The 16,672-nt window shown below is 43.8% G+C and overlaps 1 protein-coding gene across 1 annotated transcript in view; it reads left to right on the forward strand.

The window, feature by feature from the left end:
* slc4a2a (solute carrier family 4 member 2a) overlaps nucleotides 1-10,699 on the forward strand; it is a 118,461-nt gene extending 107,762 nt beyond the window's left edge. Inside the window, exons 19-23 of the mRNA XM_084327132.1 lie at nucleotides 350-516; nucleotides 1,453-1,706; nucleotides 7,854-8,023; nucleotides 9,023-9,196; nucleotides 10,302-10,699. Of these exons, the coding sequence (XP_084183258.1) occupies nucleotides 350-516; nucleotides 1,453-1,706; nucleotides 7,854-8,023; nucleotides 9,023-9,196; nucleotides 10,302-10,379 (843 nt within the window). The 3' untranslated portion in view covers nucleotides 10,380-10,699. The remainder of the gene's footprint in view (nucleotides 1-349; nucleotides 517-1,452; nucleotides 1,707-7,853; nucleotides 8,024-9,022; nucleotides 9,197-10,301) is intronic.
* The last annotated feature ends 5,973 nt before the right edge of the window (nucleotides 10,700-16,672 follow it).

Here is a 16,672-nt window from a genome sequence, read left to right on the forward strand (position 1 = left end):
TGGACATACTCTCATCACCCATGTTTTCACAATGCTCCATTCATTCTAGTGGTACACTTATACATTATTGTGCAATATATAAACCATTTAGATCAAGCCCATGCTTTTGGATACATGCCAGACAGGGTAGGAATGTTCCTCGGAGGGAAATAATAAGCGATAAATTAAGAACACAGCTCACTGTGTTTATTAGAGAAGGGACAATCTTTTAGATCTTAACTACTCACAGGAAGAGGGACGATCTTGGATGAACACTCCTATTCTAAAGGATTTTGATATTGGCTATATATTGTTTATATAGATTGTTTATATATACGTATATAAAGGTTTCCTCCACTGGCTCCTGTAGAAGCTGAGCGTGCCCAGTGGCTTCTCTGTGACCAGTCCAGAGAAGCGGAGTTGGGTGATCTCGCCTCTCGGCTCAGACGGTCAGTTCCCAGTCTGGATGATGGCTGCCAGCGTCTTGCCCGCCCTGCTCGTCTTCATCCTCCTCTTCATGGAGTCGCAGATCACTGCGTAAGATGTGCCATGATTTCTATTAAATGGGCAAAGTGAGTTCTGGCAGGACAATCTAAGTCATGTGTGGAGCTGTGACAGCTGACAGTAGCTGATGCTCCATTGTCCCACCTATACTGATTTGGCGATCTCCCTGTTCGGTTTCAGTATGTTATTATATCCGTGTAAGTTGTTGTGCTTTAACCTCTTGCAGCAGGGAGCACCCCTAAGATACAGCCAAAACTAACTATTTCCATTGCCATTTATTCTGCATTATAATACATGTTTAAACTAATGAGTGAGTGATGAGTGATGAGTGATTCCCTACAAAACTACTATTACATGGGGCGGCGTGGCTCAGGGGTAGAGCAGGTCGTCCAATGATCGAAGGGTTGGTGGTTCGAATCCCGCTCAAGCCCATGTCCATCCCACTGCCGTTGTGTCCTTGGGCAAGACACTTAACCTACTTAACGTGTATGCATGTGAATTAATGTTGGTGGTGGTCGGAGGGGCCGTAGGCGATGATTATTCGCCACGCTTCCGTGAGTCTGCCTCAGGGCAGCTCTGGCTGCAATTGTAGCTTACCACCACCGGTATGACTGTGTATGAACGAATAATGGACTCTGTAAGCACTCTGGGGTCACTGGGGTGTCATGAAGAGCGCTATATAAATCCAATCCATTATTATTATTATTACATTCAGAGTTGGCTGATATAATGGAACCCAAAAAAATCACAATTGAACCCGAGAATGAGGAAGGACTTATTAACAGTATTAAGGACAGTATTAACATTAACCTTTTCACTACCACACTACCAAAGGGTTAACCCTTTCACTGCGACAATACAGAAGGTTAACCTTTCACTACCACACTACAGACAGTCTGTAGTGTGGTAATGAAAGGGTTAACATCGGCAATGAAATCCTATCTGTCTCTTTTCTCATCCCTCTGTCAGGCTGATAGTCAGTAAGAAAGAGAGAATGTTGGTGAAGGGATCAGGCTTCCACCTGGACCTGCTCCTCATCATCACCGTGGGGGGACTGTCGGCCCTCTTTGGCCTGCCCTGGATGGGTGCTGCCACTGTGCGGTCGGTCACCCACACTAACGCCCTCACTATCATGAGTAAAGCCGTTGCCCCCGGAGACAAGCCCCGCATCCAGGAGGTCAAGGAGCAGAGGGTGACAGGGTTTCTGGTGGCCTGTATGGTTGGTAGGTATTCATTCCTAATGTACTGTACTTGGAATAGCTACCATCTTGGGGATAGCTATTAATTTGTCACAAGCCTAGAAGGCTTACATATTAAAAGGATCCATTGAGTGACAATGTTGTGCCATTTCCATCCTACTTGTCAAGGAATTCATTGATAGTTCGACTTCAACACATCCGTTTAGCTTTTTGACCAGATTGCAGTCAATGCAACGTCCCATTTGATGTATTTTGGGATTGGTTGTATACAGTGAAACATTCAGTGACATCTTGGCTAATAAGCCCATTGTTTAATAAAGTCAAGAGTCAAGAGTTTTATTTGTCACGGCATAAAGGGCATACAGTGAAATGCGGGTGGTCATGCCCGCAGCGATTGTGCAATAATACAAGTAATAAGAATAAGACATAACAGGTATAATGTACATAAAGTTTTAAATGCATGGTAAAAGACATGCTAAGGTCCTGCACTGGGTCTTATATACACTACTATACAATACTATACTATACAATATACAGTTTTACTATATACTATATATCCTTATGCTATCTTGCTATACAAGAACCACTTCCGTTCTTTATTTTTATTTTCTTATAAAGTAAAGTGACCTTTTCATTTTGTAAAGTGACTGTTTGGTGTGAGCGTATGCAGCATGTGTGTGTGTGCGTGCTAAAGTGACTGCTAGTGTGTGAGCGTATACAGTATGTGTGTTGTGTGTGTGCTCGTGTGTGCTTGTGTGTGGAGAGTTCAGTGTTCAAGACTCTGATGCCCTGGGGGAAGAAGCTTAGCCGAAGTCTCTCTGTCCTAGTTGCTGGTGTGCGCAGGCGTTTGCCTGACCGCAGCAGCTTGAACAGGCTGTTGTTGGGGTGGTGAGGGTCTTTCATTATTCTGCAAGCTCTGGATTTGCACCTCTTGTTATATAAGACCTGCAGGGGTGGTAGTGCAATACCCGTAGTACTCTCAGCTGAGCGCACCACTCTCTGTAGGACCTTCTTGTCCTGTGCCTTGCTGTTTCCATACCAGGCAGTGATGTTTCCAGTCAAGATGCTCTCTACAGCTCCAGAGTAGAAGGAGTGGAGTATCTTCTCCGATACTCTGAACTTCCTTAACTGTCTCAGGTGGTAGAGGCGCTGCTTTGCCTTTTTTACGACTGAGTCTATGTGTGTTGTCCATGTCAGATCCTCTGAGATGTGGACCCCCAGGTACTTAAAGCTGCTCACCCTGTCCACGGTAGCCCCGTTTATCCACAGTGGTGTGTCCGTCCCCTGCTGTGTTCTCCTAAAATCCACGATCAGCTCCTTGGTTTTACCAATGTTCAGGAGCAGGCTGTTGTCCTGACACCAGCGTTCCAGTGCATCAACCTCCTCCCGGTAGGCCTTCTCGTCGTTGTCAGAGATCAGCCCCACCACCACTGTGTCGTCCGCAAACTTCACTATGGAGTTGGAGCTGAACCTGGCCACACAATCATGTGTGTAGAGTGAATACAGCAGGGGGCTCAGGACACAGCCCTGGGGGGACCCGATACTCAGGGTGATGGTGTTGGAGGTCTGACCCCCCACCCTGACCGCCTGAGGCCTTTCACTCAGAAAGTCCAGTATCCAGGCGCTCAGAGCGGAGCTCAGACCCAGCTCAATCAGCTTGTCCACCAGTCTGGTGGGGACTATGGTGTTGAACGCTGAGCTATAGTCAATGAACAACAGTCTCACATAGCCCCCCTTCTGGCTGTCTAGGTGAGAGAGGGTGTTGTGAAGTACCTGAGAGACCGCATCGTCAGTGGACCTGTTTGACCTGTATGCAAATTGCAAAGGGTCCATATCACTGGGGAGGGAGGCACAAATGTAATCCTTAACCATCCTTTCAAAACATTTCATGACCACAGAAATGAGTGCCACCGGTCTGTAGTCATTCAGACCTGCTGGAGAGGATTTTTTTGGTACCGGGATTATGGTGGACACCTTGAAGCAGGCAGGGCACCTTGAAATTCTGAAGTAAATCATTGTGCAACAAAACTGTTTCACCTCTGTGTCCAGTGTTTACTTAGTTCACTACAGTGTATCCTAATGCTTGTGCACGCTATGTTAATAGCAATAGTTTAGCATAATCTAGATAGATAGATACCAGTTTCCTCTCTGTGTGTTCAGTAGAAAGCTATCTGGCTGCATGTTAGTCTAGCTTAGCACAATGAATGGAAGCGGACATGACCGGTTAGCCTTCGGGAGAGGTGTTAGTTGGACAATGCCTAGGCTAACCGGTCATGTCTGCTTCTATTCATTGTGCTAAGCTAGCATTTCCCAAAATGTTGGCATGTTCCTTTAAATTTATCAACAACTTACAAAAATGTCAGTGTATTTACTTATTAAAGAGGCTCCCTGACATTTTGACGTTTAGTTATTTTTCTAAATGTTTAAGTTTAAGTTTATTTGCAAAAGGGACAGTGCATATTAATCAACAATAAATGTAAATATGCCAGAATTAGCCAGAAGGCTAGATTTCATCTGTAGTCCCTGGCCAAGATGTTAAAAAAGGCATCAACCTAAAGTGATAAAAAAGGTTATCAAACATAACATACATCAAATAGCCCTACATAAAATACAATTCATCATCACAATGTACACATAAAAATAAATAGAAAATACACATATAAAACAGAATAAAGGTGAATTGCATACACACACAGTTAACACTTTCTTCGCCAGGCTTATGTACATCATTATACCATCCTCTGCCAGCTCTATTTGTCTATGGAGAAGTTCCCCTTCTTTGCAGGCCTATAACTTTTTAAATTGTGTTGCTAAATTGACATTACTATGGCCCATTCAACGTCAATTATCTATCGTTCAGGACGTAGGAACGTTATACTTTTTCATTCACATATTCATACTAAAATACGGTCTAAAGTATAAATATGTTTTTATCGTTTTCTGCAGCATTCTCCAGAACGTGATTTACAGCCATAAATGCATTATATTGATGATCAAATACAGTTTGATAGCGATCTGCGCGAGATAAAAAATGTCAAATGGATGTGCTTCTAGAAGTTACTACTTATCATCTGATGTTGACCGGATGGGGGGGGGGTCGCTTATAATTCCGTTGCCAACGTTAGATGATTCATCTAGTGTGGGTGATATGATCATTAGAGCAGTTTGTATCGAACACGGTAAAAAAAAACGCTGAAACTCACCGCAGCTTCCTCGTAGCGTTGGGCGATGAGCGTGGAGCAAAAATATTCCTATTATGGGATGTTGAAATATGCGATCCTTATCCAGGTTGTATAATAGTATATACGTCCAAATCATGTTGTTTATCGAGTGATCGGACCGAATTTGGATGAGCACCAGTTTCCGTTTCCGGTTTGGGCGATCCGCCGATCGGCCACCAGATGGCGCTCTTGAACCGTTGGAGAGTTGAGAGGGGATCAACAGTAGATCTCAAGTCTCTGGGGGAGAAATATGATTGTGATCACAGATTTTTGAAATATTGATCTCAATGACGTGTTACGGCGTCATTGGCAGAATGAGCATGGCGGGGAATGACGAGTTTAGGCGTCCTTGGCAGAGAAAGTGTTAATGAATTTAGCTGTGGGTGCAGCTCTGGTGTTCTTTGAGCCAGTTTTTAACAAAAAAAAGAATTCAAAACGTTCTCATTGAAGCCAAGGAGCAAATTGCAAGTTAACAATGCTTACAAACCATTTTAGGGAAACCGTAACAAAACAAACTTGTCTTACACAAAGTGCCTGGTGAAGACTAATTCAATTTTTTTTTTTTTATTATTTTAAGATTTTGTATGTAACATTCAGAAAACCTAAAATGTCAGGGCAGAGTGTGTTCAGTCCAAAGTTTTTGCATGTTTGCTCGAATTGCTAGCAAAATAATATATATTAATCTACCAAAAAGAGGTAATCGACCTCTTGATATCAACCATATTATATTTTACAATGGAAAAAGATGTTGACATCCCCAAACCAGTATTAACCCATTTAATCCTAATGGTCACATTTGTGATACTTTTCTTTTTTTACTTCTAGAAGCTCTAGAATCATGGTAGTTTGCTCTGGATAAAAAAATTAACTTTCACAAGAAACAACATGTTGTCTACTTTCAAATTGTATAAAGGTCATGTGACTAGCTTGAATCATCACATGACCAGGCCAGTCTACTTCCTGTTTGTCCATGCAGCACAAAAAGCCTGCCAGAACACCCCACAAAAAGAAGTAAGTACAACATCTTACTTTACAGATTAAACTATAGTATGTTGTGTATATACTAATTAAAGGGTCTTCTACTGATATGTAATGACAATGATATGCTTGCATGCATATTTTAACCTCAAGAGGTGGAAATGTAACCATGGTCACAAAAGTGACCATTGGGATAAAACATAGTCAGAAATGGGCGATTTTGACGATTTCTCTTATTCATCCATGTTTTTTGATGACCACCCAGACTACACATGATGACCACCCAGACTACACATAATGACCACCCAGACTACACATAATCACCCAGACTACACATAATGACCACCCAGACTACACATAATGACCACCCAGACTACACATAATGACCACCCAGACTACATGATGACCACCCAGACTACATGATGACCACCCAGACTACACATAATGACCACCCAGACCACATAATGACCACCCAGACTACACATAATGACCACCCAGACCACATAATGACCACCACATAATGACCACCCAGACTACATAATGACCACCCAGACTACATAATGACCACCCTCACAACGCTTCTTCACTCTGCTGCCTTCCGGGAGGAGAATGAGGAGCCTCCGAGCTGCAGGACCAGCAGACTAAGAGACAGCTTCATACACCAGGCTGTCAGGAAGCTGAACTCTCTCCCAGCCCCCCCCCCCCACCCACACACCCAGCTCCCCCCCCCCTCTCTTACCTGCCTCCACAGAACCTGGACTAACCCCCCCCCACACACACACACACAGCTCCCCCCCCCTCTCTTACCTGCCTCCACATAACCTGGACTAACCCCCCCCACACACACACACACACCCAGCCCCCCCCCCCTCTCTTACCTGCCTCCACAGAACATGGACTAACCCCCCCCCCCCCCACACACACACCCAGCTCCCCCCCTCTCTTACCTGCCTCCACATAACCTGGACTAACCCCCCCCCCCCCCACACACACACACCCAGCCCCCCCCCCTCTCTTACCTGCCTCCACAGAACCTGGACTAACCCCCCCCCCCACTGACACACACACCCAGCCCCCCCCCCCCTCTCTTACCTGCCACCACAGAACCTGGACTAACCCCCCCCCCCCCACACACACACACCCAGCCCCCCCCCTCTCTTACCTGCCTCCACAGAACCTGGACTAACCCCCCCCCCCACTGACACACACACCCAGCCCCCCCCCCCCCTCTCTTACCTGCCACCACAGAACCTGGACTAACCCCCCCCCCCCCCACACACACACACACAGAAATGTTCGGGCGGGGTGTGGACCTGCCCTGTGGGTCGGATTCACTCCTAATTATGAGGGATTCTAAGTTGGCCCATGCCACATGCATCCACCAAGTTTTGTAAACATTTGTTCAATAGTTTTTGTGTAATGCTGTTCTAAAAAATTAATGGAGGTGAATGGAGGTCAATGGACAGCTGTGTTTGGATGGCCCGTGGACCCGCCCTGTAAGTCGCATGCACACTAACATTTCACAGGTTCTACAATGGACCATGGTACACACTTCCACCAAGTGTAGTGCAAATCGGTCCAGTCTAACGCAAAATATATAACAATACATAGTCAAAATCTGCAAAATTGCTAATTTTGACTATGTTAGATCCCAATGGTCACTATTGTGACCAAGCATAAAACTAACATTTTCACCAACTTAACCATCATAAAATTAAAAAATAAATACAGATCATCTGTTAGGGAGGTCTAAGGAACAAAATGCAAGCACTTACATTGCACGAAAAAATTTGGGATTAAATGGGTTAAGACAATATATAATCCCAGTATCCATGAATCCATTGTAAATATACAATAAATGACAAATGTAAAATACACAAGGGGTCATAAAAACGATAGTAAATCCATAATAGCAGAACGCCTGATAATCAGAGGGCGACAGCACCAAACAGTCCTCTTTTTGTTTTGGCAGGTCTGTCTATTGTTATCGGTGATCTCCTGCGTCAGATCCCCCTGGCCGTGCTGTTTGGGATCTTCCTGTACATGGGCGTGATGTCACTGAATGGCATCCAGCTCACGGAGCGAATGCTGCTGCTCCTCATGCCCCCTAAGTACCACCCTGACCACACCTACGTCCGCAAGGTCCGTGTCGTCTCCTTCTCACATCTGTGCCACTCCATTATGAGAATCCAAATCCCTTTGAATTGATTTCTCTCTCTGTTGTTATATAGTGTGTACTACTCACTCTAGGGGTGGGGGATCAATACAGCAATATATATCGTGATATTTTGCGTGCCGATGTTATATCAATACAGTATCGATATAAAAAATATATATTTTTATGTGCTTGACCACGCCATTTTGCTGCAATAAAGATGATATAACAGGAGAATAAACTGAAAACGTTATCTTATTAGTAAGGTTGGGTACTGTACTTTTAACCCTTTCACTGCCACACGGCAGCCGGTTAACCCTTTCACTGTGACAATACAGAAGGTTAGCCCTTTACTATCACACAACCGACGGCGATGCTCCATCATTAGCATCATTAGCTCCGCATTTGCGGAGCTAATGATGCTAATGATGGAGCATCGCCGTCGGTTGTGTGATAGTAAAGGGCTGACCTTCTGTCGTGTGGCAGTGAAAGGGTTAAGGGTACCGGCCGAATTACGTCGGTACTACCGAGTATCGATTCATGTTAGATCAATCGGTGCCACATTTCGGCACCTACTGTAAGACCTGCCCAGTTGAAAATAATCCGAATTCCAATGACACACAATTGTCATTTCATTATAGACATAGACCAGCGCGAGCAACGTGTCTAACATGCTTGGCATCCTCGCCATTCCTGTTATGTCCACATCGCGGTAAAACCTTACAATAAATGGAAGCGGACAGTGACGGGTAGCCTTCGGGAGAGGAGGGGTGTTAGTTGGACAATGCCTTGGGCAGGCTACCCATCACTGTCCGCTTCCATTCATTGTGCTAAGCTAGGCTAACATGCAGCTAGATAGCTTTCTACTGAACGCACAGAGAGGAAACTGGTATCTATATTATTGTCTCTCTCTGGAGAAGACGGTAAGCTAATTTCCCAAAATGTTGGCGTGTTCCTTTAAACATTGGAATGTCGCCACTCCGCAGGTGAGGACCCTGCGCATGCACCTGTTCACCGTCGTCCAGCTGGTGTCTCTGGCCGTTCTCTGGGCAGTCATGTCCACCGCAGCCTCCCTGGCCTTCCCCTTCGTCCTCCTCCTCACCATCCCCGTCAAGATGCTCCTGCTGCCTCGGATCTTCACCAAGCGAGAGATGCAGTGTGTGAGTTACACCTTGCACGTGCACACACACACACGCACATGCACACGCACACGCACAGACAGACAGACAGACAGACAGACAGACAGACAGACAGACACACACAGACACTAGCAAGTACACTTGTGTGTATGTAGATTGAACAAGTAGGGGGTAGAGGGGTCAAAATGGTAGGAGACAAGAGCGGGGGATGGGTCTCAAACCGTCTTTGAACTTGGAAAAAAACATGATCTGAAATCTGTAATGTTCAGGGTTGGAAAGTAAAGGAGGAAGGCTGAGAGGGAGACAGAGTAGGGAAGACACTGTTATTGGCCGGCCTCTTTACCTAGGCCATCCTGCCTCCACAATTTGGTGGAGAGGTTGTCTTAACTTGCCAAATGATCACAGCTGCAAACCCCCGCGAGCACGTTCTCGTAGACCCGATTTGCATACAGACACACCCCTCCAGCTCATTATAATGCAAGGGCCGTGTGCAAAACAAGGGTCAGCATTGCATGTGCTGATCCCTGTGTTCAACAGGCAGCGCGTAGGCTATACAGTGTGCGTGTGTGTGTGTGTGGCCAGGAGCGCGCAACAAAACGGTAGAAATATGGAATATTAATACAGTCTATTCCACTATAGCTATATCCACGTGATTAGGTTTAGTTCCTCTTTATTATTATTTATCCATTGTCTTTTGCAGTATTGGTGTAGTGCTTTTATTTATTTTCGGACATCACAATGCCTCTTAGTCTTGAGACATGACTGTAAATGTAGAACGTAATTTTGTATCATACAAATATTGTCGTATTTATTATTATTATGATTATTTTATTCCAAGGATGTCTGTATAGTTGACATGGATGCAATCACCATGATTCCTCCCAAATAAAGCCCTTAAGCACATGGCGCACACCAGTCTGGCCGACTTATGACTGCTCTTCAGCGCTCCTAAATCCTGCTCTTAGTTAAGACTGAATCCAGGAGAAGGGACCTGAAAGATCTGCCCGAAAATGTCTTAAGTGGGGCTACAACTAAATGTGTTCTGATCTTTTGTCTTAAGTCCGTTGGTGAATGAGACCCAATGACCACAAGTCTTAACCCTAGTACTTCTCATCATGTTTCACAGTTGGATGCAGACGACGCCGAGCCTAAATTCGACGAGGAGGGACAGGACGAGTACACAGAGATGCAGATGCCTGTATGATCCTTCATTCGGATCTGTGCTGAACAAACGTCCTGATATCCAATGGGATGTCAAGAAGCTCTACACTGTACACTCAAGCACTACCTACTTCATTAGCTTGACTGATATGAACAATGTAGCACTGGTGGGCAGAACGATTGTATTCATGTTGACGTGTTATTTTTTTGGGTTGTTGTTTTTAAATCTCTTTTTATATTTTTCATTTTGAAGGGTGATTGTTCATCAGTCCATTATTTTATGGTGAAATGTATCGAGATTAACTCGCCTTTGGGTGACTGATTAGGGAACAGATTTCACTACCCACTCTCCTAAAATTTACCATAATTTGGGAAAATTGCAAAACTTATTCCAAATCAGCCACCGGGGGGGGGGGGGGGGGGGGTTCACTGTATTCCATAGTAAATCTTGTTTTGTATCTATTTGAGTGATGTTAGTAGATACATAGATAGATACATGCAGGAGTGAGAGAGACTGTAACTTAGTAGGTTCCTGATACCACAAGCACTAAGGTCATTGAAGACGTGACAACAAGCAATTCAATGATGCAAAGTCTGCACACATATCATCACATATACAGTATGTATTCAAATAGACTAGCAGTTCATTTATGGGGTTGGCCAAATTCATTGTGATAATCATGTTATATAGTTTATTCTGTAAACCCATGCGTCTGCGACAGGTGTAGCTAAATAATATAACATGCACTTTCTTTTACACAATACTGAGGAACAGTTCACAGCACCAAGTGTTTAATATAACAAATGTTCTGCGTGCGTTGCAAATGTTTGGCCGAAGGGGACTGCCAGATGAGATTACATGCTTCTGTCACTGAAAGAACTCTTAGGCTGCGATTCAGAGTTTATATACGTGATTCAGAGTTGAGATAAGTGATTCAGAGTTGAGATAATTAACAGTGGCTCAGGAGGTAGAGCAGTCATCTGGTAGTCGGAAGGTTCCCGGTTCGATTCCCGCTTCTCCCGGGCAGCGTATCGATGTGTCCTTGAGCAAGACACTTAACCCCTAATTGCTCCCGATGTGCAGGTTGGCACCTTGCATGGTTGCCTCCGCCATCGGTGTGTGAGTGAATGTTAGGAACAAAATTGTAAAGCGCGTTGGATAAAAGCGCTATATAAATGCACCATTTACCAAGATATATGATTCAGAGTTGAGATATATGATTCAGAGTTGAGATAAGTGATTCAGAGTTGAGAGAAATGATTCAGAGTTGAGATAAATGAGGATTAGATACCAAATTGGCCCAGGCCCTGCCCCCCCATCAATCTATGGCCGGCCGGCCCCACCTCTCGCTCTCTCTCTCTCTCGCTCTCTCTCTCTCGCTTGCGCGCACAGGGAGGGGGCGGGGGAGGAGGAAGGAGGGGGGAAGGACACGTGGCACAGCAGGAGAGAGGACATTGGACGAGAGGCCAAGGGGAACGTGTCCTTCCCCCCTCCTTCCTCCTCCCCCGCCCCCAACCTGTGCGCGCAAGCGAGAGAGAGAGAGAGAGAGAGAGAGAGAGAGAGAGAGAGAGAGAGAGAGAGAGAGAGAGGCGGGGCCGGCCGATAGATTGATGGGGGGGCAGGGCCTGGGCCAGACATCTTTGGCCATGTGTACACACTACAGCTAAATGTGGTTGTCCCTCCTCATTTGAGTCTTGTCAAGTTCATACACAGTTCGCTTTATGAAGGTGAGTGCATTCCACAAGCAAGGTGACTATACCTGGCGGAGGTATGTAGTGACTCCCAAAGTTTAATTCAGTTAATCCATGTAGAGCGTAGCAACACAATCATCATGTCACAATTTATATTCAATATATATTCAAAACAACATGAAGATAATTTTATCCACATCTATTTATAATATTATAGTGATATAATCTATAGGCTTATAGATTCCTCTAATCAATAAATGCTAGCCTACTTATTTATTTATGTTTAGGAATGAAAACAAAATAATCGTTGCTATAGTTATTGATTTCTTTATAATCATTGTGCGACTCATACACACACAACTTCTCCACTCTGCTCTAGTGTGTACCATTCATTCATTCATTCATTCATCATTACATTTATATAGCACTTTTCTAGACACTCAAAGCGCTCCCCACAACGTGGGGTGGAAATTGCCTCCTTCACCACCACTGGTAGCACCCAACCTTGGGCTATGCAGGCTCAATGGCTGCCATACACTGGCACCAGGCACACATCACACTACACAATGGCTGAACGGCACAGGAGACAGGGATTGATATCAGCCAATTAAGGGGAAGGGATGATTAGGTGGCCTTGATGTCAGAGACCTGATTGGGAATTTGACCAGGAACGTTGGTGAACCCCCTACTCTATGCCAGGGGTTCCCAAACTTTTCAGGCCGCGACCCCCAAATAACGGTGTCAGAGAGCCGCGACCCCCACTATTATAGGAGGGGGGAAAAATAAAAAATTATAATTTATTATTATTTATTTTTTAATAAATGGAAATGTATGGTTGAAACATGCAAACGTTCAAACGCACACACACTAATAAGCATTAGAGGCTTTTAACCAGGGCCGGACTGGGGAAATCATTCAGGCCAGGAAATATAGTGCAGAATATAGCCCCAGTCAGGCCACTTTTTAAGCAGGGGGTCTGGGGGTCCCCCACCAGGAATTTTTTTGTTACAAAGACTTAATTTTCTGCATTCTGGTGCAGGAATTTTTTCAGTTGCCTGACTGCATACATTTTTTATTTTATATTATATATTTTTTTTGATAAAAAAAATTATAATAATATTTTTAATCATCTGGCGACCCCCCCCCCCGCGGCGGCTCGCGACCCCCACTTTGGGAACCCCTGCTCTATGCGATAGGTGTCCTGGGTTCTTTAACGACTGAGATTCAGTCAGGACCGCGGTTTAGCATCTCATCCGAAGGACGGATAAATATACGCATTCACAGTCCTTCATAACTTGGGTTGTCACTACCCGAAAATGCCAGTGGCCTTTCATACTTCCAGATTAACATCCACACTGGAGTAAAATATCACCTCAAATTAGTAATCCCCATTGCAGTAGTCTACTATTAAAAATCAACGAAAACAAAATTCCAGTCTATACCTTGCAGTCAATATTGGAGAAAAGTAAATAAAAAGGTGCATCCCTAAGTTCAGAGTTGTAATAACTCAAGCAGCCCAATCTCTACCACTAATTTTTTTTTTTTTTTTTTTTTTTTAATCTTTTTCCCCCTCCATTTTCCTCCGATTTTCTCCCATCCCCAATGTTAGTTGTAGGCCAATTCCCAATCCCTTCCTGGTCGCTGCGCACTTACCCCCCACAGTCAGATCATCTGGGAGAGTGGAGGCTATCACGTGGTTCCTCCGACACACGTCCAGCCAATCAACCGCTTCTTTTCCCCTGGCAGCGCGGATCCTCCCTGAGAGGGCGTAGCGTGTGGAAGGATCACACTATCCCACTCAGGTCCTATCCATGCTTAGCAGGCGCCCCGACCGAACTGTAGGAGTCGCTGTTTACAACGACCCGGACCCACCCCGCCAGCTTCTCCCACCCTCTAATACAGCCAATTGTATTAGTGTGAACGGCCAGCCAAGCTGGTGACAACCCCGGAGCTGTGAGCTGGATTCGAACAGGCGAATCCAGCTCACAGCTCCGGGGTTGGTGACGAACGCAATCTCCGCTACGCCACCTAACCGCCCCACTCATATTTTTCTTATGTTTATCTGAAGATCGTGTGTGTGACTTAAAACAGACTAATCTTAATCACAGTTTAGTGCCACTGCCAGTGACTTGTACAGAGAAGAGACAGAGGGGGCCATAGCTCCTGTCTGTTTCGCACATGGGCGTATTGGCCAATCAGAGAAACGCTAAACACAAGTTGGTTGCCTAAAATATTCACGCGTTTCGCTTGGGTTGTCTAAGTGCCCCTTGGGCATACAAGGGGCAAGGGATATTAGCTATGATTAATCTTGGGGGTACTGCTATGCTATTGCCTAAAGCTCACCTGAAGATGGCAGTAGGAAGGCTGAGAGGGAGACAGTAAGGTAGACATGTGTTTTTCCAACCTAAGGGCACCCTAAAGGGACACCTTTATGCTTTAGGGGACAGGCTTGGTTAAACTCGGACTCAACATTACTTAAAGGGGCACTTCACCAAAAAACAATGATGATTTATTATGCACATAATCACACATGGGTTAAATGTTTTGCAATATGTTTGAATATGTCCTCCATGTTGTGTTAATTATAGCTCAATGAAATGATAGAGATGAAAATATAGTGATTGCTATTTTTTCATCTCAATCATTTCATCAAGCTGTAATTAACACAACACAAGGATTCAGTGTCATCCGATGACGTCACTGGAGGACATATTATAAGTCATTAACTCTCAATAACTGTCATACTAAATTAATTTGTGCAAAACGGTTTACAGTATTGGGATATGTGTGAGTTTATGTGCAAAACAAATCATCATTGGTGTTTTAAGCACTGAAATTGTGCTTAATTAGTTTTTTACGCACACACCTCTGCACCTTCCACTGTTAAGGTTATACATGGGTAAAAGCAGCCTCCTGCTAGATACAGAGATCATTTCAGCTATTATCAATTAATAGCTGGAAATCATCATCCATGTTTTTAAGTCAGTAGAGATGACTTCTTAAAGGAACACGCCAACATTTTGGGAAATTTGCTTACCGTCTTCTCCAGAGAGAGACAAGAAGATAGATACCAGTTTCCTCTCTGTGCGTTCAGTAGAAAGCTATCTGGCTGCACGTTACTGTAGACTAGCTTAGCACAATGAATGGAAGCGGACATGGCCGGTTAGCCTAGGCATTGTCCAACTAACACCTCTCCCTAATTTCCCAAAATGTTGGTGTGTTCCTTTAAATGACTTAGGAACCCCCTCCTCAGAGTACTTGTCCCCCTATCCACCTGCATTTTAAAGAATGTACTTATGCCCCAACCCTGAAGGTCTGTCATGCCATTGTTTAGTCCTGAATAATATATTGAGCAGTATATGTTTGTATAATCCATCTGTCACTTGACAGTTTGTTGCTATTTTGACATTCACCACTTGAACCTTAATAAAAAGTGCTTATTCACTTGATACTGTTTTGCTTCTATGAATTCCATCAGGTCTAACTCACTGTTTAGCTTCTATGAATTCCATCAGGTCTAATTCAGCATATTGTATTTCCTACAGTGGAAACAGAAGTGCTTTGGTGATGGGAGTTTTATTTCAATCCTATACACCAAAGAGCTCACGAGGTCAGAATAAGCAAATAATGACTTGTTCACTAGGCTATACGCTACAACATGATGACACGTGGTTGGTATTATATATTATTTACTGTGTCTCGTATAAGAGGGTACAAATATATTAGTTTAAGTCTTAATGTTAAAATAAACAGATGACAAATTAAATGCTGAACATGAACTAAAATGTACAATCACATGATCTGCCCAGCGGTGAGTGTTGTCTGATGTACATGTAGGCTACAGCACACTATGCAACACGATTAGTTGTCAACGTTTTTGACTGAAATACCTTGGAGAGTGAGCCGAAAATTGTGTTTGAGGTGATTAAATAGAATTTCCTGTCTTCTGCAGCTTTTTACAAATGCTAAACATTTTTAACCGAACATTTATTTGGGGTTACTAATAATGCAATTAGAGATCATAGAATCTACATAACTGACTATGTAATTTTTTTTCACGGTTTTAATGTATTTCAAACATCTTACTAAAACTATTTGCTATTTGGAAACATGTGAAAACATTAGATTTACCACAATGTGCTCTCATTAATCAGTGCAATTTGTGATGTAAAATTATGTATCCAAAATCCTTCTAACTTCATGCAGTTATCTTTTGCCTATAGGAGTAGAATGTCCTTCATCTGAATCCCTTGAGGTTGTTCAAACCAGTGAAACAATAGGACTGAAAGACAGAAATATGGGCCAAAACTGATTGAAGAAATTATAAATTCACAGACAGATTATAAAATCCCCTGTAGTCTAATTTGCCACTGAAAAGCTTTTGAATGCAAGCATCAACAACAAAGAACCCTTCCGTATATTAAATACATTTGATTTCCACATTACCCCATGTTTCATCAGTTATTGGTCAGTTGAGACGTCTGAGGTTCTGCTGTAAAAAATTAAACCATCACAAAGAAACATGTTGTAGTTGACTAAAAAGTAATATTGTGGTCTTTATTGAATGACTCTGGGCTAAGGGAAATATCGGGTTTTCTTTGGATGTTGAAGGATCTTGGTGTCATCTGCTCACTACGGCCCTCT

This window comes from Notolepis coatsorum (genome assembly GCF_963971535.1).
Source record: "Notolepis coatsorum genome assembly, chromosome: 13".
NCBI classification, from domain to species: Eukaryota; Metazoa; Chordata; class Actinopteri; order Aulopiformes; family Paralepididae; genus Notolepis; species Notolepis coatsorum.